The sequence below is a fragment of the Aedes aegypti genome, chromosome 2, assembly GCF_002204515.2.
Source record: "Aedes aegypti strain LVP_AGWG chromosome 2, AaegL5.0 Primary Assembly, whole genome shotgun sequence".
Lineage (NCBI taxonomy): Eukaryota > Metazoa > Arthropoda > Insecta > Diptera > Culicidae > Aedes > Aedes aegypti.
Window position 1 is genome coordinate 64,093,876 of NC_035108.1, and position 24,948 is coordinate 64,118,823.

Sequence of the window (24,948 nt, forward strand, 5' to 3'; positions counted from 1 at the left end):
AATCAGAACTGAACTACTGGAATGTAGAGTGAATCAGACCTGGAACAATTGAATATAATGTGAGTTAGACCTAAATAACTTAATTATTAGGTGAATCAGACAAAATTTGCTAAAAACTAAGTAGACCAATCCAGAATCTCTGAAGTCAATGAGTCCTATGGGGCTCTGCACTGTTTTTATTTTGCATGGCATTTTGACGTTTACTGGCCTTGTTGTTTACAAATTTCATGAAGGAGCAATACAGAGGGAATGATTTTTGTGCAGATCCCTATATAATTTGAACTTGAAATAGATCAGATCTGAATCATAGTAAAATAAAGTAAATCAGTCCTAAACTTCTCTGAAATGATGAAAATTAAACATGAAATACTGGAAATCACGTGAATATGAAGCAATTCAGACCTCTATTGCTTCGTGGCCGTGCGGTTAGTGTTACCAAGCACTTAGCCGTATCGAGCAAAGGGGTGTGGGTTCGATTCACGCAACAGTCCGGAAAAGATTTCGCCAAGAATGTATTTCGACTGTGCCACTGGGCGATGCATACTAGTCCGTTGTCTAGTGTGGTGTTTCCTTCAAAGTGCAAATCGTCCACTGGAAGCATCAAGGACATAGTTGTTTGAGTACCAAAATGGCCTCTTATATGACACCTTACTTTCCCCTTCTTCACTTTCCGCTCTTTCCTCCCACACTTCTCACAGTGTTTTCGAGAGTGATCACAAAACATGATCATTTGGAGTTACTAACCTTATCGTAGAGGGTTGGTTCTTTAACTGAAGGCATTTCATAATATGCTTGTCACAGTTTACCAGTTTTTGAATGCAAACACGTAGTTATTGCTGTGATTTGTGTCGTTAAATATCACTCACTAGACAGCGTCCAACGTAACGCTAAAATTGGAAATTTTTGGCCCCCTCCCCCCTCCGTAAAGCTTTTTGTATGAAGAATTTCATTTTTTTGTATGAGCCGTAACGCTTGAGCCTACTCCCCCATCCCCCTAGAGCGTTACGTAATTTATGGATGCCGCCCTACGGAATCACTTCTTCGTCATGCACCGTGTTGTTGTTTGCTGGCTTTTTTTTGTGCCCGTTCTAAAACGCAAGCGAGACAAGAGAGGAGAAAACTGCCAACAATGTCAACAAAGAACGCATGGTGTGAAAAATGCTTATAATTTTGGCTAAAAAATATGTTTCCACTCTTATGAAAGTGTTGATAAATTCATATCGACAATAATACCTTTGTATGGAACGTGTACAAGTAATAGTTCCTACTTAATTCTGTGGATGGAGATATACATGGAACGTGATGATTTATTTCTGGTCGGCGCACATAACATTGTGCTCCGTCTTATTGGGTGGCAACATTATGTTTACGTACTCAATGGACTTTCATCTTAAAGCGTCGGTGTTATATTTAAAAAAAATCAGGCCTGATGCACCTCAATACGCAATGAATTCGACATAAATTATTTGGATATGTAGCGAATCTAACATTAATCACTTGACTATGAAGTTAATCAGCCCTGAATCACTTAAATCTGAAGTGAATCAGTCCTGAATCACTTGAATATAAAGTGAATAGACTTGTATCACTTCGATATGACGTGAATTTAATCTGAATCACTCAAATATGAATTATAACATACCTGAAACACTTGAATATGAAGCAAACCAGTCTTGATTATAAAGAAATCACAGTCTTAATCATTTGAAATTTGAAAGCACTAGACCTGTGTCACTTTAACAAAAATGGACTTAATCACATGAAAATTAAGTAAATCAGTCCTAAACTCCTTAAATATAAAGCAAATCAGATCCGAATCGTTAAAAAATGAGTTGAATCAAGCTTGCAACACTTGAATGTGAAGTAAGTCGCACACGAATCACTTGTTAATGAAGTGATTAAGACCTGAATCAGTTAAAAATGCAGTGAATCAGTAATGAATTCCTCATATATCAAGTAAATCAGCCCTAAATCTTTTTGAAAATGGAGTGAATCCTATGGATATGAAGCCAAATCAAACATGAATCACTTGAAAATAAAGTGAATCAGTCCTTAAACATTTGAATATGAAGTGAATCAGACATCAATACTTAAAATCATTTCAATATTAAGTGAATCAAAATTGAAACAGTTAAATATGAAGTGAACTAGATGAGAATCACTTGGATTTGGTGAGAATAAATCATGAGTTGAGGCCTTCCTTAGCCGAGTGGTAAGAGTCCGTGGCTGCAAAGCAAAGCCATGCTGAAGGTGTCTGGGTTCGATTCCCGGTCGGTCCAGGATCTTTTTGTAATGAAAATTTCCTTGACTTCCCTGGGCATAAGGTATAATCGTACCTGCCACACGATATACGAATGCGAAAATGGCAACTTTGGCATAGAAAGCTCGCAGTTAATAACTAAGCTGAGAAGCAGGCTCTGTCCCAGTGAGGACGTAATGCCAAGAAGAAGAAGAAGAAATAATGAATATGAAGTGAATCTGAAAGACTTGAAAATAAAATTAATTTAACGTGAATTGCATGAATATGGAGCGAACAGAACCTGAATCACTTCAACATGCCATGAATCTGACATGATTTATTTAACCTGTATAGGCCTGAGTGATAGCAAAAACTCTAAAACCCTCACCGCTCAGTGATTTCTTAATGGATTCAAATGATTTTTTGTCAGTATACTGGCACACATATCTAGTTTCTAGAAGTGGACAGAGGAACGCGGAAATATTAATGTGGTCGGAGTTATTTCGGTGGATCACTGGGTCAGGTCGGGTGAGAAGGGAACTGTGCGTTTGTGCCCCTGGAGGTAGGCAAATTTCTAGTCACAGATAATTTCCGGAATCGATTATATTGTGGCCACTACATTACGGAATTTCAAGAAAATTGCATCAGTGTTAACCTTTTGAGAAACGATTGAATTGGATAACTATGAGTTTTGCATTTGATTAACCCGTATAGGCCTGAGTGAAAGCAAAAATTCTAAAACCCTTACCGCTCAGCGAATTCTTAATGGATTCAAATGATTTTTTGTCAGTATACTGGCACACATATCAAGTTTCTAGAAGTGGACAGAGGAACTCGGAAATATTCTTATGTCCGGAGTTATTCCGGTGGATCACTGGGTCAGGTCGGGAAAGAAGGGTACTGTGCGTTTGTGCCCCTGAAGGTAGGCAAATTTAAAGTCACAGATAATTTCCGGCTATAATGTGGCCACTACATGACGGAATTTTAAGAAAATTGCATCAGTGTCAACCTTTTGAGAAACGATTGAATTGGAAAACTATGAGTTTTACATTAGATTAGTCATACAAATGACCATTTTCGGGTCCCGGGACGCCTCAAATTTATGATAAAGTGGTCAATTTGTATCTGAACATCTGTGGCAAGCTTATGGGAACGCATTTTAGTGCACAGTTATGTTTGATTTCAACTTTTCGAGAGTTGAAACGGTTTAGTATCCAACGAATCTACAGCTGGTTCTTCCGGGCATTACGTCCGAATGACCACATCCGATATATTTTAAACGGTGCAAAACACTTCATTTATAACGTTGAATATCAGATCTTAATTATTTTTGTAAATTAGAATGATTGTCATTGCAAATAAATACAGGCAACTTGGCATGTACCAAAAAATAGCTCTTTTTTACCCGACTTGACCCAGTGACCCACCGGAATAACTTCGGCCACAGGAATATGTGGGCCAGTGAACTGACAAAAAATCATTTGAATCCGTTAAAAATTCTCTGAGCAGTGAGGGTTTCAGTATTTTTGCTTTCACTGAGGCCTATACGGGTTAAATATAGAGAGAATCATACCTGAAACACATGAATATGAAGTACATCAGATATTAATCGTTTGGATAAGAAGTATTTAAACATGAACACTAGACTGATGGAAATTTTTAAGTTTTTGCTCTCCTATGCTTAAACGATGTCAATTATGATGAAAATCATTCTCCCAAAATTTTAAGTGATTCGGAAGAAATTTGACTGTGCACACGCCATTTGAAGTTTATATGGAGATTACTATGGAAAACGCCAATCTTTTGTGTTCAGCCCTTTATCTCTTCGACATAACATTTTATGAAAAAGTGAACACACTCATCTCATGTGAAAACTTCCCAGCTACAACTTTGCCGAAGACCACATTTTGATGGGACGTAAGGACAATTGGTTATTATTGATAACAAAGTCTATATCATGCTGAGATGATCTTTCAATTACTTTCAGAGCAACACTGCTTTTTTTGTTGTAGAACATAGTAGCCTGGATTACTTTGATCTATTCATCCCGCCAGGAGTACCACTGTTGCCTGCCGAATAGTTGGTGAAGCATGCTACATGCAAACCAAGTTTATGATGATGAATAACAATACTCGCATAACTTGTGATCTCGCCCTAAAAGCCATTGTTAACCGAGTGTGTAGCTCCTTGTTTCTGAGAAAATTAATGGACTAGGATGAAAATTATCACCACGGGGAGATAGAGGACGATCTTCTCTTCATCGTAGCATTGTTGAATAACATGTATATCCATTCAGTTGCTCGGTAACACCAAGCTACACACACGGTTACCAATGGCTTTTAGGGCGAGATCACAGGTTATGCGAGAATTTATCCTGACGTCTAATCAAAAAGTGGTTTTCGGCAAAGTTGTAGCTGGGAAGTTTTCACATGAGATGAGTGTGTTCACTTTTTCATAAAATGTTATGTCGAAGAGATAGAAGGCTGAACACAAAAGGTTGGCGTTTTCCATAGTAATCTCCATATAAACATCAAATGGCGTGTGCACAGTCAAATTTCTTCCGAATCACTATTTGCCATAAAAAAAAGTCGTTTAAGCATAGGGGATCTAAAATTTCAAAATTTGCATCACTCTAATGAACACTTCAATATAAAATCAATAGGGCGATATTCAAAACTGAAAAGGCAATAGATGGCTCTTTTTCAGTGGTAGTAAAAACGAAATTCTGAAGCAAAGAAAGCTCTACGGAAGATGAACTAAACACAAAAAGTTATGTATTCACTTTACACTTGATTTCTAATCACTACTTTTTTGATCCAGTTTCCAAATTTACGTTTTTCATTATTTTCCATATGTTTTGACAGTTCTCCGACTACCATTCTTCCATGCGCTTGTGTTGAAAGTTTGAGAAATTTGAGAATCCAGCGTAGCGTGATCAGTGGGAGGAATACAAACGACAGTGTCGTCGCTCGGCGGCCGGTGACAGAAACTGAATGTTCGAAAGGTTGTTGCCTGTACTTTTTGCCGCTGGCGCCAACTGTTAGCGGTTATGAACGAAATAAACAGTCGTTACCCTATTCAGCTAGGATATGAAGTAGTTCTAACTTGAATAATTTGAATATGATGTAAGTCAGGCTCGAATAACTCCCACATGAAGTAAATCATTCATGAAACACTTGAATATACAATAAATCAGATCTAAATCACTTGAATATGATTTCATTCTGACCTTAATCACTTCCACTTTCAAATGCCAAAGGCATTCTTCACAACATTCTGGACAATCCAGTTTACCAAAATCATGAGTTTTGGTAGAGTCAACCATCCATAACAATATGTTCCATACATTGATATCGAGTTGAAGAACCAGAGTTAAATTTGGTTTTCAATTTCACATGTACAATACTGCCACTTAGCGGCAAAATTACAAACTAAACTGATTGTCTAATAGATTTGGTTGGCCTTCTGTACAACTTTGCAACAGAACGTGAGCCAAAATTGAACGGAGAAAGTTCAAATTTTGCTCGAGAACGTAGTAGACAATGAACTCCAGAGCCGGAGCCTACCACTACCTACCGCCCCGTTCAGATCGCATTGCACTAAAATGGTAATCAAAGCATAGATTTAGGTTTTTTCCAGGAAAAGATTCCCTAAATGAATAGTAAAACCAATTTAGTTATAAATAAATGTATCTTTTCTTGCTTTGAGCACCTTACAAACAACTTTAACACGGTGAGATGCCTTGAATTCTGTCAGAACAATCTGCGTTCAATTTTCTGCTCACTAGAGTTCAAATATTTGAACTGAACAATGAGCAAGCCTACTTGATCACTCCGTTCAACAAGTTGAACTGGGACGCGAACTGAACGTGTTCAAATGCATCACTGCCTTGAACATTCTTTCTTATCACAATTATGGGATAAAACTAGTATGATGTAGTCATATGAACATAATCCTAGCATCACCTGACGCCAAATTTATAATTTAATATGTCTGCCATTCGGATGCCCTTGTATTTCTGAACAACTTTGTCAAATACTCAAACTTTCTCTCTCATTTGGATCACAAAATACAACTCAAAATGAACAGTTTTACGTTACCTAGCTGCAAAATTTTGAACTGAATTGTATGTATTCCAGATGTCCTTGAATTTCTGAACATCTTTGCCGAAGATTCGAACTTTCTATCTCATGTAGAACACTAGATTTAACATGCTTAAATGCTCAATTTTACATACTCACTAGTGTCACCTTGCGGCAAAATTGCTAAACAAACTATGTGCTTTCTGAATGTCCTAGGCAACATTTTCTGATGTTGGTGTAATTTTTCCTATAATGGTGGAATTACATTAATTCATTGAGAATTCGTTGAACAGTGCTAGAAGTAATGATTTTAGACTATCTGGAGAAATATCTCCAAAATTTCATATTTATAAACGAATTTTCGCTGAAGCCGAAGAAGGGTTCTCAGTGAAACCTTCAATGACTTCATTGATGAATCTTTTTGAAAGAATTCCAACAAATATGTTTGTCCTTAAGACAGTCTAAACTATTATTTAGAGGTGCAAGTTTTGAAATGGCTGACTTTTCATCTAAGTATTAACGACTATATCGTTCGGTTTGGGATTGATTGTGAACTTTTTGAATAACGCTTAGTGACCAATAATAAACAACAACTCGCCTCTGAACTTTGACTCCAGTGTGTTTTTTGAATGTATTATTGATACCATGTATGACGGAAATACGATAAGCTGCTGCAGTTGCATCGAACCGAATTATCTAACCTTTGGAACACACCATTTCCGATAAAAGAGTGAATCCACAGTCCGGTTTGCACCGCGTCAGAAGTTTCCAAATTACCACCAATCGAGATTTGCAAGCCGATTACTTTAACCCCCATATGACGCTAATTGCATCTCACTTGGGAGCTTATCAGCTACCGCAGAAGCCGTCCCTGTCAGGCGATATCGCGCGATTGATGAATTTCTTCTTCGTGGGAACCTTTCACACGTCGCACGTCGAGAGCTATCTTATCAGCCTGGCAACACCTGATTGACCCTCTAATGTGTTTTAATTTTCGATCTAAATATCGTTTTTTTGATATCTAAAATCCATCGAAGCACGTTTTAGCGATATTTGGTCGGTGTTCAGACAGACCGGACTAGATGATATTTTGGCGTTCTAAAGATACGTTAAGGACTCCTTAAATTTTGATTTTTACGATTCTGTTTTGATACAGATATATCATGAAATAGATAAGTTACGTTATTACAACGAATGGTGCCAATATTTCTACACTTCAAATGCTTGGGGTACTTTTTCCTGAAACCATTAAAAAGCACTTGGTTCAGTCTGTCTGAACACCGACCATTTGTATTCAACGCAAATTTAAAAAATTGGTTTTTGATATTTTTGAATTCTTATTTTTGAACAATTTTTTCTTTTTTTTTAATCTTGACGCTTTGACCAGAACACCTATTATTGAATGTGAAGAATTTCAAAGATTATTAAAGGTTATGAAACATTCTAGTTTTGAAACATTTTTCAATAATAAAAAAGTTGGAAATCCATGAAAGACTTGCGGTGCTGTGGTTCTACAAACCCGAAATAAAAAAAAAAAATAAAAAAAATGCCATCTGAAGGCGAGGTTGGGTATTAGAGGGTCGATATTTGAACTGCGGGATGGAAACTTACCTCGCCTTGACGATGCTGCCGGGCACAATTCTCGACGCGGTTCTTCTCCCAGAAGGCATCCGGACGGATGACGAGGAAGCTGTCCAAGTTTGGCCCGAGAAGGGACTGGACGTGGCGAATGTACTGTCGGGTTGAACGCCAGGAACACTTTTGGGCGTCCAGGATGACCGCAAAGCCATTGGCGATAGTTTCCGAGCTGTTGAAGATGTTGAGATTAGTACTAAGATTTTAAATATGGACTGTTATCTCCCGATATAGGACGGTAATTTGTGGCGCTTAGATGGAAATTACACAAATTCTTTCTTCTTTCGGAAGTATTCAAAACTACCTTAAACAATAAAACAGTACTTTTCAGTGCTAATTTGAAAAAGTCATTTTGAACAGAATGACGGTCCACATCAATGAAAATTCATTTTTTGCCAATAAACACTTCGGATTCCGTCATGGACATTCGACCACTCGAATTTGATTCGTTCCAACAAATCTGAAGGCTATTCTACTGGTCTTGCTTTTCTAGACATTGAAAAAGCATTCGACAGTTTTAGGTATGAAGGCTTGATTGGTAAATTAAAAAACTTTAATTTAAAACATATATTGTTAGAATTATTCAAAGTTATCTGTCAAATTGTAAACTTCAGGGTAATTATCAGAACTCCAGGTCTGAAAGACTTCCTGTAAGAGCTCGTGTTCCTCAGGGCAGTATTTTGGGACCAATATTGTACAATATTTTCACATCCGACTTATCTGAGTTTCCTCGGAGATGTCATGAATTTCTGTTTGCGGATGACACAGACCTCTCTGCCAAAGGACGATGCCTGCGTGTAATTTGTAGTAGATTCATAAAAAAAATGAAGATGAAATACCGTCGTAGATCGGGGAATAGCCGCAGTTAGATGTTCTTACCTCAGCGACGAAAGAATGTAGTTGACGGTCTTCTCAAGAAACCCCTTCATCCACGGCAGGTTATCGTAGAACGGCACAGGAATCACTATCAAGGGATGACCATCGCGATCCCGTCCACCCGGTATGTAAGCGGTCTGCGTATTCAACGCGTTCAGGACGTCCGCTTCCATGGTGTCGCTTCTTCAATCCCTAATCACTGCCCTCAGACAAATCCGGCCATTGACTCGGATCGAAATTCCGGATGACTCACTGTCACTTTCAAGCACTACTGCACACTGTCGTCGATCCCCTATCCAATCACCGACGATCGTTCTCACACACTTTGTGACCGCAGTTGTCGACGTTTGGGCCGAAATGGATCACTACTATCATTTGGACGCCTACCGGAGATTGCTCGGGGTGTAAATCTATAATTTACGATTTGTTTTGAACTTTCCATCAATAAGCTTCATCATCGTCACACATCAGCTGACGAAACTGACCGCATATCTTCGGAATAAGCGGGGACCAGGGTTTAGGGTGCGACTTATTTCTCGAAAGTTTTTAAAATCAAAGAGAAACCTCAAAGTTTGAGCTAAAAATATTAGGATTTAGTGGTGGCACAAGCAGCTTAAAGGTTAATTTTCATAATGTTGTTATTTTTAACTCAATTTCAAGTCTTTTGTCACAATGCTCTCTACAATTGAATTCGTAGAACATCAAATTTGTCTTAAATTATAAATAGGCTAATTAATAGTACCATGACCCCACAGTTATGGATCAAATAGTGTTGAGTCCAACCTATAAAATTCAATAAGGGATGGTATACAAATTATGTCACGCTAAATTTCAACTTTTTCGACCCCCTCCCCCCTCTTTGTCACACTTTTTGTATGAGTCCTCCGAAAATTTTGTAAGGCATGTCACACTTGACTCGACCCCCTCCCCCCCTTGGAGCGTGACGTAATTTGTGCATGACCCCTAACACAGAATAGAAAACATAAAATTTTAATACAAAAGGGCGAATGGAATCGTTTTAAATTGGAACTCCAGTTAGTAAACTATTTTGAGTTTCTGAAATGCATATTATGGATCAAATTGTAACATATTACGGATCAGTGCGCAAAATCAAGAGATTTTCAACTCAATGCATTTGTATTGCATGATTTGGCGAAAGTTGTTATTGCACATATTATTGCAAAATTAGCAGTGTTTGAGGTGGAAACGAAACAAGGGTAAAACGCCCTTTTATGGACAGTAGAAAAGGGAATTAGGAATGGATCAATAAATAAAACCTGAAGAGGCTTTTCAGATAGTTTACATTTTTTCAGACACCCTGCTGTAATCATTCAACCATGATAATTGTGCGTGCTTGGAAGCATATTTCATCTCTAAATAAGTTGCTGCTCAATTTTTATGTTTTTTGGAGACTTTTTTTGTGATACTGCATTGCAGTAACTGAGACATGAACTGTTTTCGCTCCTCACCCAAGTTTTTCACCCATTTGTGTCTGCTAAAAAATTAAATTTACAAAGCTTGATGTTTTATGAGTTTTATCCTTAGTGCCTGAAAATGTTGAATTCAATGCTTAAAATGGCAAAAATCGACATTCCTTGGAAGTGATCCATACTTAACCGTGGTAAACATTCATTTCCTGACCCATATTATGGATCACTTGTTAGAACTGCTAATACTCAATATTTAGAATCAACAATCAAGTAAAATGTTTTCCAAAGATGAATTCATACTAAATATAAGCGAACGAGCATTTTTTACGGTACAACATTTGAATTTTACCACCTGTGGGAGCTTATGAATGCTGACGGTAATTCTTACAGAAAACGACCATATAATGATAGATGTGTGGTACCAACTGCACATTTGTCAAAAACATCGTTATTTAGCGGTTGAATGTTGTGTTCAACATTTCAAATGGTAGAAGACAAATAGTATGACTTGCGAGTTATCCGATTTTGAACGCCAGCTACGGATCTCAGCTGTGTGAGCATGATATTTCTCTCCAAATTTTTCAACATCTCATTAAAAAGTTGAACATTGTTTAACTATCTATTTTTGAATCTATCTATATGCTTTCGAAGCCATAGCAAAAAATCGTTTTGGTTTAGTTTTCTTTCCAATTCTCATCAAAATCCACTCAAATTTTCTTCTCGGAATTTTCATTAGAATCTTCTCGGAATTCTCATCAGAATCCTCTTCTGATTGTCATCAGAATCTTTCCAGGAGTCTCATCAGAATCCTTTCACTAAGGGAATCCTCTCTGATTTCTCATTACTCTGTCTCGGGATTCTCATTAGAATCGACCCAGTATGCTCATAAGCATCTTTTCAAAATTCTCATCAAATTTTTCACAGGGCTCTCTTCAGATAAGTTCTAGGAAGCTCATCTAGATATTCTCAAGATTATCATTAGGATCATTTCCGAATTGTTAATCACCATGCTCACAGAATTTGTATTAAGATTCTCATCCAAATTTTCTCCGAATTTTCATCAAAATCAAAATCAATTTCGAAATTCTCAACAGAATCCTTACTAGACTCTCATCAGTATGATAATAAATCTTCGAGCTGTTTAGTGGAATACCTATAAGTAGATGAAAAATCGAATTAAGTACTATAGCATTTAATTCCACTACAGTTTGTATCTTTATCTATCAAGATACGCGTATTTCGACCTCAACTGGCCGTTGAGGTCGAAACACGCATATCTGGCCAAAGGATAGTATATGGTATAGTACTTAATTCGGTTTTTCATCTACTTCTCTTCAGTATCCTTCTAGAATTCATCCAGGATTCTCATTAGAACCTTTTCAGAACTCTCAAGAGAATCTTCACAGGATCGTTCCCGAATTCTTATCATAGTTCTTCCAAGAGTATCGACAGAATCAATTCAGGGTTCTCATCAAAATTCTTCCAGTATTCTCATCGAAATCTTTCCCTGAATCTCATCCAAAACAAGTATTTTCACCATAGTCGTTCCAGGATTCTCATCAAAATCTTTCAGAATTTCCATCACGGTTTCACTAGGGTATTTATTGGAATCCATCTAAGATTCTCATCATTGGAAACCTTCTAGTGTTGTTGCCAGAAACCCTCCAGGATTTGTATCAGAAACTTTGCAGATAAGTCATCAGAAACTCTTTAAGATTCTCAACAATCTTTGCAGGATTATTATCAGCTTCCTTTTTGGATTCGCATTAGAATCCTTCCTGGATTTTCACAAGAATCCTTCCAGAATATCGACAGTATATCTTCTGATTGTCATCAGAATCTTCCCAGGACTCTCATCAGAATCACGTCACGCGAAACGAATTCAATTGATGGTGCCATTACAGAGCACTCTCGAGCAAAACGCAAGCAAATCGAATAAAAGTAAAAAACAAAACTTCACAAAACATCTTCATATATAATCTCTGATAAAAAACACATCTATCACTTCGAAAAACATGTTTCCACAGAACATTTGCACGTGGCGTAGCACCGCCGAATCTAATTTTCACCAGCGGAATTGAGAAAAAAAAAAGAACGCGGACGAGGTAAACGTGACACAAAATTCAAAACGCAGCCGCCCGCGCGCATGGCTTGCTGCGATCATACACGAAGTCCAGAAAATATCTCTACACAAATTCAATCCTTGGAAAAAATGCTGGTTAAATGTTTGAAGGAATTATGACAAATATATTTAAGTAGTTCAACCACAGGATTAATTCCTGGAGGGTAAATTTCCTATCAGCCGTACTTCATTTCAGGTACTTCTGGTTATATCTTTGAATCTCTTAGAAATTTCCTAAATTTCTATGAGGAGATATGAGTAACTTTTATCATAGTATTTAAAAGAACTCTAGGGCTAGATTGAATTCTAGGAAAACTATCTGAAAGAATCCCAGTTAATTCCGTGGAAAAACTTTCGCAGGAATTATCATAGGATCTTTATTTATGTAGCATAGCAGCATAGCATAGCATAGACTGACTGTACATGTTAATGTACATGTCAATTACTCCGTGATTGATCGGAACTGGTAAGAATTGCACTACGATCCAAATGAATAAGGGATGGGAGTTTCCGCTTACTCTCGAAGTGCAATTTTAGCAGATCCAATATTGTTGATCAATATTGGCGCCGACCAAGTCCTTACAGTCAGTTGGGATGGGGAAGGAATGTTAGGGTGTAATGATTGTTGCTTCTAGAGACCGAGAATATCTCTGCATCTCCACAATCACTACGGGAAAGGTGTTTATTAGTGAGGGAGGAAAAGATCTGGGAGACACATTTGGTCGGTGATGCGATCCATGGACAAGGGGGAAATATACGACTTATATTTAAAGCTAGTTTTGTATTTTTGTCTCGAGAAGTTTTTGATAGAAGATTTAAAAAATACGTAAACATTCACAATGTCGCACAACTCAAAAGATATTTTAAGTAATGTCAAAAAGAGAAAAATATATGTATATTGAAATTGTATAAAACAAGCATAATGCCGACACTTATAGTGACGAACCATACAAAGTTAGTTTTAATATTACATAAAAGATACGCATTCAAGAAAAAATGTGTTATCATAAGCATGAAACGAACTCACCAGTTGGTAACACAGCGTAACAAAAATGACATTTTTGTGTGTCTCAAGAATCAAATTATGTGTCTCTAGTAGATTTGGGGTTGCTGAATCTGATGCTGTTCTCAGAAATATTCCAGCACGTCACAATTTTTAGCTACAGTTCGCCAAAATTGTATAAACTACTGGTTTCATTGATGTTTACATAAAATTTAAAGTATGATTTATCAAAAAATATTATGATCTAATCTACCAAGCATGCAAAATAGGACTACAACTTTCATTTCAGGCATAATTTGATCGAAATTGCACGATTAAATTGAGGTTAAATCGATTTTTTCAACATGCTTGCAGTCTCCATACGAATTTCTTCGTTTTTCTTATATGGCAAAATTCACAACTTTTCTAAACCAACAAAAAATAACTTTTGAGCATCGGAAGTATTATGAACATTGATGATAATTATTGTTATACACATGAAGTTTGAGTTCTGAGGCAAATTAATCAAATAAATTGCCATACAAGCTGGAAAACTTGCATGCAAGTTGGCTGAAATAGTCAAATTTAGCATTTTCAACAGCCAATATCGCAAAAACTAGACGTGCTATGATATTTCTGTAAATGGCATTGGATTCAGCAACCATTAATTAAGTAAATAGCGGTATTTTGGTGCTTGAGACAAAATCGTGTTCCGCAGTGTAATCCTCGACTGAACACAAATATCTCTTCGCACTCACACAGTGCGAACAGCAAAACTTCTTGACGTCCCGAAAACAAACCGTGTTGCTTGGGCTTTCCCAAACTGAGCAAAACCTATCCGTCGACGCAAAATCGAACCGTCCCGCTTGAGCTTCACGAAGCACTCATTATCATAGGATCTTTATTTATGTAATACATTAAGTAATTTCTAGAATAATCTGAAAAATAATGCTAGGGATAGTATATTGGGGGAATTCCTGAAAAAATCCAATTATCTTAGGTCTTCTGCAGGAATCGGTATAGGATCTTTTTGTTGTACCATCTGCAGTAATTCATTAAATAATGCAGTAAAATATATAAAGGATATCACAAAACAAATCCCTATTATCTGAGGTGTTCTGCAAACTGTTTTTGAAGAAACCCAATAAACATTCCTGAAGAAATTCAAAGGAAACTTCCTTAGACAATGCTTGGAATGTCCCTAAAGTAATTTCTTGCAAAATCTCTGCATAAGGTTATGCTCTCAATGAAATTCCTGATTTGGTGTAAAATCTGTAAAATACCTGAAGAAAAATTGGTGGAATTTATTGAAGAGTCTCTTGAAGAGTTCTTGAAGGAGTTCTCAGAGGTATCACTGAACAAACTTATTGATAAGACGCAGATTGCATGTCATCATTTTTTTTTTAGTTTAATGCAATTTATAAAGAATCATTGAAGAACTTAACAGAGTTTTTCATTACACAATCCCGAGTGAGTTATTAGGAGCATTTTTTTAGGCATTCTAGACCGAGTTCGAGAGGATAAAAACAAAATGTGGAAATATATGTAAAAGAATTCTCGAAAGTTTCATTTAAAAAAAATTCTTTGAGAAATTGAGGCAAACCTCCCAACATGTTCTTTGCTAAACTACTGAAACAACTCATGAAGAAAATTTTTTGTTTGTTGAAGAAAGTTTTGTGAGGCTTTCATAGATAAGTTCTTGAAAGTATTTTGAATGAAATTATCGGAAGAAATAATAGATAAACTTCTGGAAAGATTCATAGAGACAGAATAAATTCAGAGATATTGATGAGGACTTGTTGTAGAAATTGGATAAACTTTCAGTAACATTTTTTGGAATAATCGCTGGAATAATAATTGATTAAATCCCTTGTAAAATTTAAAGAATCTGGAGGAAATTAAAGGGCAATCCTAGAAGAAACACTAGGTGGATACGAGGAGTCATTCCTTGACTTCGATTTCCTTGATTTTTTTTTCGTAGAATACGTGAATAAAATCATTTTAAGATAACTTAACATATACTTGGCAAAAACATATTGAGTTTCTGAGTTTGTGAGCAGATTTGTCACAAGATCTATTATGGAATGCTTAAAACTTCTAATAACTTAAGATAAAGTTTTTGCAGAAGTTAGATTTTTAGCTGAATTTGAAAAAAATATGCAGAAAATCCGTCACTAGGCAATTTTCTACAAGGATGCCGATTAATTCTAACAAAACATTTATGTTAGTATCAAACCAATATTTTTTTTCTTTTCTTCAGTCAAACGCTCCATTTACACCCTTTGACTATGCCCATGTCCTTAACGCGATGGTCTTTTCAGTATCGAGTAATATTCGAAAAAAAGAGAATCTTCTAAGTATGATGAGTAGATACGAGTAACTGACAAAAGATTTAGCTAAAAAGATTAAGTCAAAAGATAAGCTATTAGAGCGGGAAAAAATATACGATATTCAAAAGTACATTTTTGATATTATTTATTTAGATTCTGCTCAGAGTTGAAATGAACTTTTGTAATAAATTTTACTTTTAAAATAAGTATGCTGTTTCGCTCCCCCTTTGTATGCTGTTTCGAGTCCCCCTTTGAAGTAACATCTTTTCTCAACTGCGTACTGCAATCAGAAAAATGTGATTTTCTAGTCCGTTTCTGGGAAGATATTTTCCACGCATTGAGATAGGCGATTCCTTTTCTTGTCAGTAGCAAACCAGCCTTTATAGTAAAAATATAATTTTCGGGCAAAAAAACTTCAATTGTTCATTAAGTGGCCCGTCATTCGTTTTGGCAGCCATGTTGTCATAGCAGCTTGCAATTTTAAAGTGAACAATCTCAGTCCTGATAGATCATATTGATCCAGAAAAGTATCACTATATGCGCTGACATGAAGAAAGTGTGCTGATACTTTTTCAGATGCATCAGTGCAATACCAACTGATTTTCTTTGATTCGAAATTGTGACATGATTTAGCAACAGTCATCAACAGACATCACACTCTCATCATTGTCCATCGACCTTTTTAACGGTCGATTCAAAAATATGGAAGGTAGCCAATCCGCCAGCCGCAGCACTCGCATCGTTTTTGTTCGTGTTTGACGTTTACACACTACCACCATCTGTCGATTCGTCGGCCAAATACACCGAATTTAGCATTGGGCGTACATGTCCTCGTGACTATGATTTTTATAGAGATTTGTTGTAAGTATTACGTCTGTTTGTCTGTCAGGAAACATGGGGATAATAGTTGTAATTTTAGACAATTTTGATGTTTTAGAATAGTAAATTCAGAAGATAACTGTGAAAAACGGGTTCGAAATTGGTTGAAAAATAGTAAAGTTATGTAAACTGTACTATATTACAACTTGAAAATACATCTTCAATTCACTTGCACCATATCTAAATCTCAATCAAAGTTTGAGATTACTTACATGTAATTTAAATTCAGAAGAACACACTATTTTTTGATTTTGACATCTTTTAAAAAATTAGCCGCACCCTACAGTTTGAGTTTGATGAGCTGAAGTGGACCGACGACCGAAGACGACGATCGCAAACCGTTTCTAATCGAGCAATTTCAGTCCTATAATCGGACGTCCAAATGGGAGGCTTTAAGACGAAGGTGACGCGGTATGTTATGTATATTTGTTTTCACTTTCGATCACGTTCGGCACAGACTGACTAAGCCTCTTTCCCAAGAGCAAAGCCTACGAGCACGATTTTCCCTATCGGACCGCGTTTGGCGGCCGGCGTTGCAACTACACTACTTCACGGATCATTGGCTGGAGGGGAAACCCGAACATAAATGTTTAATAAAATTATAACAAATTGAGATATTTATTCAGATGCATGTTATAAAAAAAACTTTTCTAAAATCAGCTGCCGAGATCTTTATACCGTTTTGTCTCAAATTCCGAACAGACTCATATTCCGAACACTCGGTTTTTGTATGACGATTAGGTTGAAATGTTTCGCTGAAATATGTCACCAAGTAATAAGGAAATGGCAGTCAATTGCAATTCAATTTGAAAGTTTCCAATATAATTTTTACCGCGGGAGTAGTGATGATTCTCTAGTTTGAGACCAGTAGAACAAGCTCAGATAAATTTATTTGTGAAATTATTCGTTTGAATATGATTTATTCGTGCTGTTCGGAATTTGAATCAAGGTGTTCGGAATATGAGACAGAAAAAGCACAGTGTTCGGCATTTGAATCAAAATGTTGTTCCATACTTTTACGTTAAATCAATACTAAAACTAATTAAGCCAACATTATTATTGGTACACCCAACAGCTAACAGTTAGGCTTTGCGAAGAAATTAAAATTTACACAAATATCATCCAATTCATGCCAACCAGATGCATTTGAAGTCACTGTTGGCCTTAAGTGTTCGGAATATGAGTCAAAACGGTATAAGAAAAACATAACATTTTTTTTTCGACTGGCAACTAAACAACTACATGTTTAGATACAATTTTATCAAAATTATAACAAAACTAGATATAATCAAATTTATAACAATACTGTTTATAATCTAGATATAAATCATTTTGCAACAAATTTTGTTATACATTGTGTTTTAATTTCTATGTGAGAAAAAAAACATACTAACGAGCTTTTTAATCATAACAGACTTTGTAATAATTTTGATATGACATTTCTAGTCTGCTCATTAGCAAAATATCAAAATATAACAAGCGTATATATATAAATTAAAATTCGTGTAATAATTATGTTATACATTATTGATCGGGAAGGTGGCTGATCACGTCTATTTTGTTTTTATCTCACCAAAAGCGCACTTTGGGGCACAAATATGGGAGGTACCAAGACTTACGAGGTTTGTAAGAAGGGGAAACGGTTCGGGTGTACTTTTATTGGAGCTGTGCAATGAACGTGTCTGGTGCACGAATGGTTCCGCGCACGTGCTCAAGACCCATTCTAATCAGCGAAACTAATGGGACAGATGGCGCTGGAAGTAGAGCGAGCAGGACTAAGCTGAACGTTGAGCGTTGATTCTGTGGAAGAAAAGAGAATTGGAGGTGCATTAGTATTAGTTAGAATGGTTCTGGGTATGCTGTACTGTGCACTTATTGGTAAATTTAAATCAGCGTTCAGTTTCAAATGGTTACCATGACTCATATTTCAAACTTCAGACTTTCAATTATGTTACATTTCAACATTCCATGGAAGTTGTAAAAACTTCTGCGATAGCCCAGTGGCGAAAAAAATGCGAAATACAAAATATAATGATATTTGTAGAACTTGTTCATAAACCTGATATCTTCCACTCAGTGAACATTATATTTCAGACTTCGTTTACCAGGTGGCGCAATAGCATGATCGAATGTTCCTTACACCTGCTTAACCAACCCCCTGAAAAGTGCAGTGAAAATGAATTGGCAGAAATAGAGTTATTAGTACACTCAAAATGTATTTTACTGAAAAATAATGATAAATACTTTGAATTTGAAGCTGTTTGCTTTTAAAACAAAATTCAAAGCAATGACATGTAATGTCATTGAAATAGATTTGACTGCAGTAGTCCAGTGAACATTTTTGCGTACAAATATAAATTATCGATTATACTCAAATTTGTTTCTCTCAAAAAAGTACGAGACACCTTAGGTTTCCAATATGTTTGCATGAAAATCAAAAGTCATAGCGATGATATCTAGCTTTTTCGGTAAAGACTGGCTTGCACAAGTCCAGTGAACGTACTTGTTTCGACAAAGTTATTTTGGATTACATTTGAAACATTTTTTACCGAAAACTTGCGAGAAATCCTTGATTGTCAACCTCTCTGCCTCAGAATCAATATAATAAGCAATGGCATAAGTATATTTGTTTTGGCACGAACTTACTTGTAGAAATTCAGTGTGCATCTTTGGGAAGAAATAAGGTAAAAGCACCGGTTTTGAAACCAGTCATTGCAATAAATTTAGAACTATTGGCAAATAGTTAAAAAATTGGGTTTTCGTAGTTTTTAAAATTGAATTTAATTTAAAAAAAACCAGAAAATTAAATTTCTGCACAGACATATTCAAAAGACTTCAATGTTATGTTTCTATCGACAAAACCATCAGTTATTGCTATAAATTTTGCTTATTGGCAAACGATGTTAAAAAATGAAATTTTCCGTTGTTATTAAATTTGCAGGGCTTTTACAATCAAATTGATGTTTTTCTACTTGAAACAAATTTTGATTGTAATCAAGAAATTTTACTTCAACTCAAACATGTGAAATATGATTCTCATTTTTTACCAAGCAAATCATAATTTATCATATTAAATTGTGTTCCATTACTTACTTTGTGCCATAAACTCGTAACTTTGAGTATACCATCTTTTCAAAACAAGTTATTAATGGATATAGATCGAATAGTTCGATTCCATTGCTGAAAAAAATGCAAATCTCTTAGAAAACGATGAAGAAACTGCAAAACTATTCATATTGTATATTACAATAACAAATTATCTCAAATTTATGCCTAAAAACTAAAAATAAATTATCATCAAAAAAACAAATTCCGGAAAATCGAATCTAAAATTCCGGTTAATCGAATCCCGGATAATAGAGTCTCCGGATAATCGAGTCCGACCTGTATATGCCGTTCACATGCCTTTTAATTCCGAGTAGAAGCAAAATACTGACCATGATGTTTGCAGATTTAATGAATAGCTCGCTGCTATTGATTAGATCTTAAAAAAAATATACACTAAAGGTGTTCCAGAAGTTATTTTAGATATCATTTTAAGATCTTGAATCTCTTATATCTATCAAATTAATATCACATTCAAATGTTCGTATCAGAATTCGCTATTAGTTAGCTTTTTTTCGCATGCTCTCGATCGCTATTTAACGGTTTACATCTAATACTAGATAACACACAGTTTTGTTATACAAACTTTAAGAAAATCTTAAGAAAAGCTTAATGGCTTCCAGTTGTCTCGTGAATGATTATGAAAGCTGGTTAAATGTTGGCATCACTGCAGTTTTTTATTCATGTATTGTCTGCAAATTGCAAATTCATAAGACAAATGCGTTCGGATTATGTGCTTCGTTTAATCCAGTGCTTCAAATTTGCCTGCACAGTTCGTAGCATACCTGACAACACTGATTGGATTAGATAAAGTAGAGTTCAATATTTTAGTTCAAGAGCAAAATAATAGACGAGAGCTTGAAAAAAAAATTGAAATATTCGTCAGTTTCATATTGTAAAACAAAGTACCGTAAAATCGGGTGTAATTGATCAGAAGGGTGAAATTGATCATCGTATCACACGATTTTATTTATTCGTAATGGAGCACAAATATCAATGCAAGCTACAGTAAATGTACGTTGCTTGTCGTAACTATTGTGGAATTGTGTGTTGTGAAGTTTTTTGCGTTAAAGAATGTTTATTACTATGAAAATAACGTAAAATTTCATAATCATGCACGGTGCAGTATTGACAAACAGCAATGAACTTCTATTCATAAGCAAGGATTTGAACATGGTATAAACCTGAAAGTTTGTGAGGATGCTTGAGATATATCCCCATACCAGATTTCATCACCGAAACTCCTACCAATTAGCTCATATGGTTGAAATAATTGAATTTCTGTTAGATATCGTTGAATTCCTTAGGAAATTGCATACATTTAGGCGTTTTCCGCGTAATTCTTGAAATTTAACTATTCGTTGTTTATATAAATATTGGATTGTTAAGAATTTTACAAGCATATTCGGATTCAGGGAGCTCAAATTTATCATAAAGAGTTGTTTTGGAAACTAACAATAATGGCATTGACAAGTGATCAATTTCACCCCGAAATGAGATCCCATGATATTTTATTTTAGTGATATTTGTCAACACTAAAATGACATTAGTTAGAAAATTTCGGTACATAAGTCGATAAGGCTCACCTTCGTACTTGTTTTCCTGCATTTAGTTGTTTGGTATTGTTAACATTACAGAAAACAGACTAGAAAAACCGTGAAAAATGATCAATTTCACCCGAAATTACGGTACTGGTTGCTTGCAACGCTGTTCTTGTAGAGATGTTGATAAAGTTTGATTAGAGAGTGTTTGTAAATTATGCATCGCAGTTTTCCACATAACGTATAAAGCAGACTTTTACAAAAAAGTCACAGAAAAGTTCTCGTTCATCATCAATACGACTACCACAAAAAAAAACAAAAGCCATTGTAGTTCAAATTATGTAAATGAAGTCCTAATAAATAGTAAGCATTAGTCGACAAAAAAAAGCCATCATCCCCGCCTTTATTTAATTCAGGCTTGTTAATACTCCATAATATCACCACAGTTAAGGCTAAGTAGTTCGTCATTTGTTTTGGCAATTATGTTGATATTGCAGCATGCAATTTCAAAGTAATAAAACTCAGTCTTGATAGTTCATATTGATCTAGAAAAGTATCTATTGGCGCTGATATACAGAAAGTATACATACTACATAATACAGATGCGTTCTTGCAATACCAACTAATTTAGATTAGTTCAAAATTGTGACATTATTTAGCAACAATCAACAACGACGCGTATAAATTTCAATAACGGCCTACTTCGCTTTATGCAGCATGCTTTGAGGCAGCGTGCTGTCTTTGCCTCTTTGTAAAGGAGCGAAAAGATACTAATTAGACAGGCAACGAAAAATTACACCAAAAGAGAGTGCCCTCAAAACTCCGCGAGGCCTGTTTTGTTCGGACGTGTCACTCAAAGGTTCTTTTAGAGTGTGAGTAAGGGTGAGCATAGAAGCAAGAGAAAAAGAGTACCAGGAAAAAATCCTCGCATTTCGATGCATTCTCACTCGAATCGTTTTAAGATTCGTGTTGTGAATTTTGAGTTCAATTTGTACTACTAAGAAAAACCTTGAATTCGTCTCAATTTTGCATCCCAAAGGAGTTCCTTTCAATCCTGATTGATAGTCCTATTAATGAATAATTATATTTATTTAATCAATAATTAATGATTCTATATCTAACAGTAACATGATGTTGGATTCCCTCCCTTTGCAAATCGTATTACGTAACCCATTTTTTTTACAATCTAGAAAAGTTTAACTTTTCATCATATCTTAATCGTTTTTATCTAATAAAATTACAAAAAGGTTTGGTTACTTATAATACTACTTGTGTGGAATCCAAATCAGCATAGGTGTACTCCCAATTGATCAGCAAGTTGCTCTGACAGCAACCACAGAAACAAAAACTCTAGAGAAACCCCTTGTAAAATCCTTTCTGCTCCTCCAGGCATATTAATTGAAAGAGTTAGAGAAACAATTATTTGTAAAACATCTGAGAAATTTCTCACAAAATTGTAGGCGATTTCACCTCCTTAAGGAATCATAGGAAACAATTCATAAAAATATTTATGATTGTGATACGTCAAAAATGTTCAAAATCCTCAATAAAGTTCTGGAGAAATTCCCTAAAAGTTATTATAGATTCCTCAGAGAAATCTTTGCAAGAATACCCGAAGATATTCCTGAAAGATTTCATAAATGAATTTATTCACAAACCCTCAAAGAAGTTGTTGAAGACATTTCGTGAAAATCGTTTTCTGACATTTGATATGATTTCTATCACCATTAATGTAGCACGTTGTACTTATCCAAAATTTGGAAACTAACTGATGGTAATTGAAAAGTCTTGCCATTTTATGGTCTTAAAAAAAAGTGTTTGTTTAATGCGTCCATTATACTCTCAATCATGGGCGTAAACAACCATCAGACTTGAGGGGGCCACTGCCGCTTCTCATGAGAGATAAAAGTCATAAGGGATTTAGATAATGTCACTTTCATCTATAAATCTCTTTTTTCGTTTTATACTGCCAAGATGACGTATTCAACCCAATCTTATGATCTCGAATAGAATGCAAGGATTTAAAATTAGACTATAATCAGGATTTACTTTCCAATTAGATTTGAACTAGAACTTTTGCAAAGTTATAAAACAAGATAAAGATTTAAATGTATCAGTTCAATTAAGGTTCAAGATCAATGTGGAATTCAAATCTCTTGAAGCCGACAAATAAAAAAAAACAAGCCTTTGAAAAAAAAACGCTTGTTAGTTTGAAAATATGGAGAATTTCTGTAGCAAACGATTCATTTCTCTAAACCTTTCGAAACCACAATTTGAACATAGGATTAAATAATACCTTTTTTAAGAGTTAAAAACTTTAAAACCTAAAGCTCCTTAGCTACCGTCATATTGAAGGATTGAAGATTTTCTAATTCAAATAAAGTTGTCGTCCGCATATTCGTACGATAACAGTTGTTTGAAGAAAGCAGGATGGAAGGTATTTTTCTCATGGCTTTATTAACCCCTCTACCGGCAGCTTCATTTTTTACCGCTAAAAAATATTCAAATCGCGATGACTTTTTTGTTTCTTGATATTGTTTGCACCATTGCTTCACAAGTTCTCAAAAAACTCTTCTAGTTTAAGAATCCGTGTCGACATTAAGGTAAGGTAGGGTAAAAATTCGACCTTAGTGATATAATCACAATTTTCATAAAAACAATAGCAGTTTAAAAGAAATAAATACCATACAGTGAACGTACAACATATATGACATAATTTCGCTGATTGCCTTTAACGAACTTTTGCCCCAGGGCAAAAAGTTTGCTGGCCGACACTTTTACGACAGACATACTTTATACCAGCCATAAACTTACGTTTACAGATAGATACAAACTAATTTTTCATCAAAAAATTGCCCAATGCCCAAAAAAAGCAGTTTTTTTGCAAAACTAAGTGAAAACATTTCGTGTTGTGTGGCTTTTTTTCGCACGATCAGACAAACTTCGCTAAACTTGAAGATAATATGTGAATTTGAAGTAATTTGTAAATTTATCTGTGAGCTTATATGGGTTGAACTTTTGCCCCGCTGATTCGTACTTTTACCATACTATGGGCCAAAATATGATTCCATCAATTATGTAGTAACTAATATACTTCAAAGCATCCGTATGATGTCTAAAAACGCCCTTGCAAAAAAAAAATCACAGAAGATTTTATCCTTATTCATTTTCATGTAATGAAAGTCTGACCAAAAGTTTTAATTTTTACGTCAAAAAAACAACAAATAGCCATAATTTTTCCAAATCTCAATCTATTCTCATGATATTTGTAGTGAAAGTTTCTTACTTGAACACTATGGCATTTATAAGCTTTGGTTTGAATTGAGCTAGACATCTTAAAAAGAAAATCTTGTCCCACTCGCACTTTTGCCCCACTTTTTCTAGTAATGTTCAATATTAGAATCTGGCGGAGGTTCGACTGTTACATTATCTCGTTGGGATTCAACGGCTACGCAGTCTTTTCGGGAATAAAATGAGGTTTATTACGAGGTTATTTACAAAATTCCATGCAACGATTGCGATAGTTGCTATATTGGAATGACACGAAACAACCTAAACAGAAGACTAACAGGACATAGAAACAATATAAACAAACTTGAAAAAAATATGAACGACAACCAGACGCACACTGAAGAAGCTACTAGATCACTTATAGAAACCAAGACAGTATTAATTCAACATTGCATAGAGCACAACCACAGATTCAATCTTGACCAAACACAAATTA

At 35.4% G+C, this 24,948-nt stretch overlaps 1 protein-coding gene across 11 annotated transcripts in view; it reads right to left on the reverse strand.

The window, feature by feature from the left end:
* The window catches only part of LOC5566335 (titin), a 446,003-nt gene extending 436,803 nt beyond the window's left edge, over window positions 1–9,200 (reverse strand). For 4 of the 11 annotated variants that reach the window (XM_021841035.1, XM_021841038.1, XM_021841037.1 and 1 more), the window contains exons 1-2: window positions 8,836–9,193; window positions 7,933–8,128 (exon numbers count right to left, since the gene is read on the reverse strand). In XM_021841035.1, coding sequence (XP_021696727.1) covers window positions 7,933–8,128; window positions 8,836–9,005 — 366 coding nt within the window. In that variant the 5' untranslated portion in view covers window positions 9,006–9,193. Of the gene's footprint in view, window positions 1–7,932; window positions 8,129–8,835 lie in introns of all 11 variants that reach the window. The other 7 variants (XM_021841049.1, XM_021841034.1, XM_021841048.1 and 4 more) reach the window with 5 other exon arrangements.
* Window positions 9,201–24,948: the final 15,748 nt, after the last annotated feature.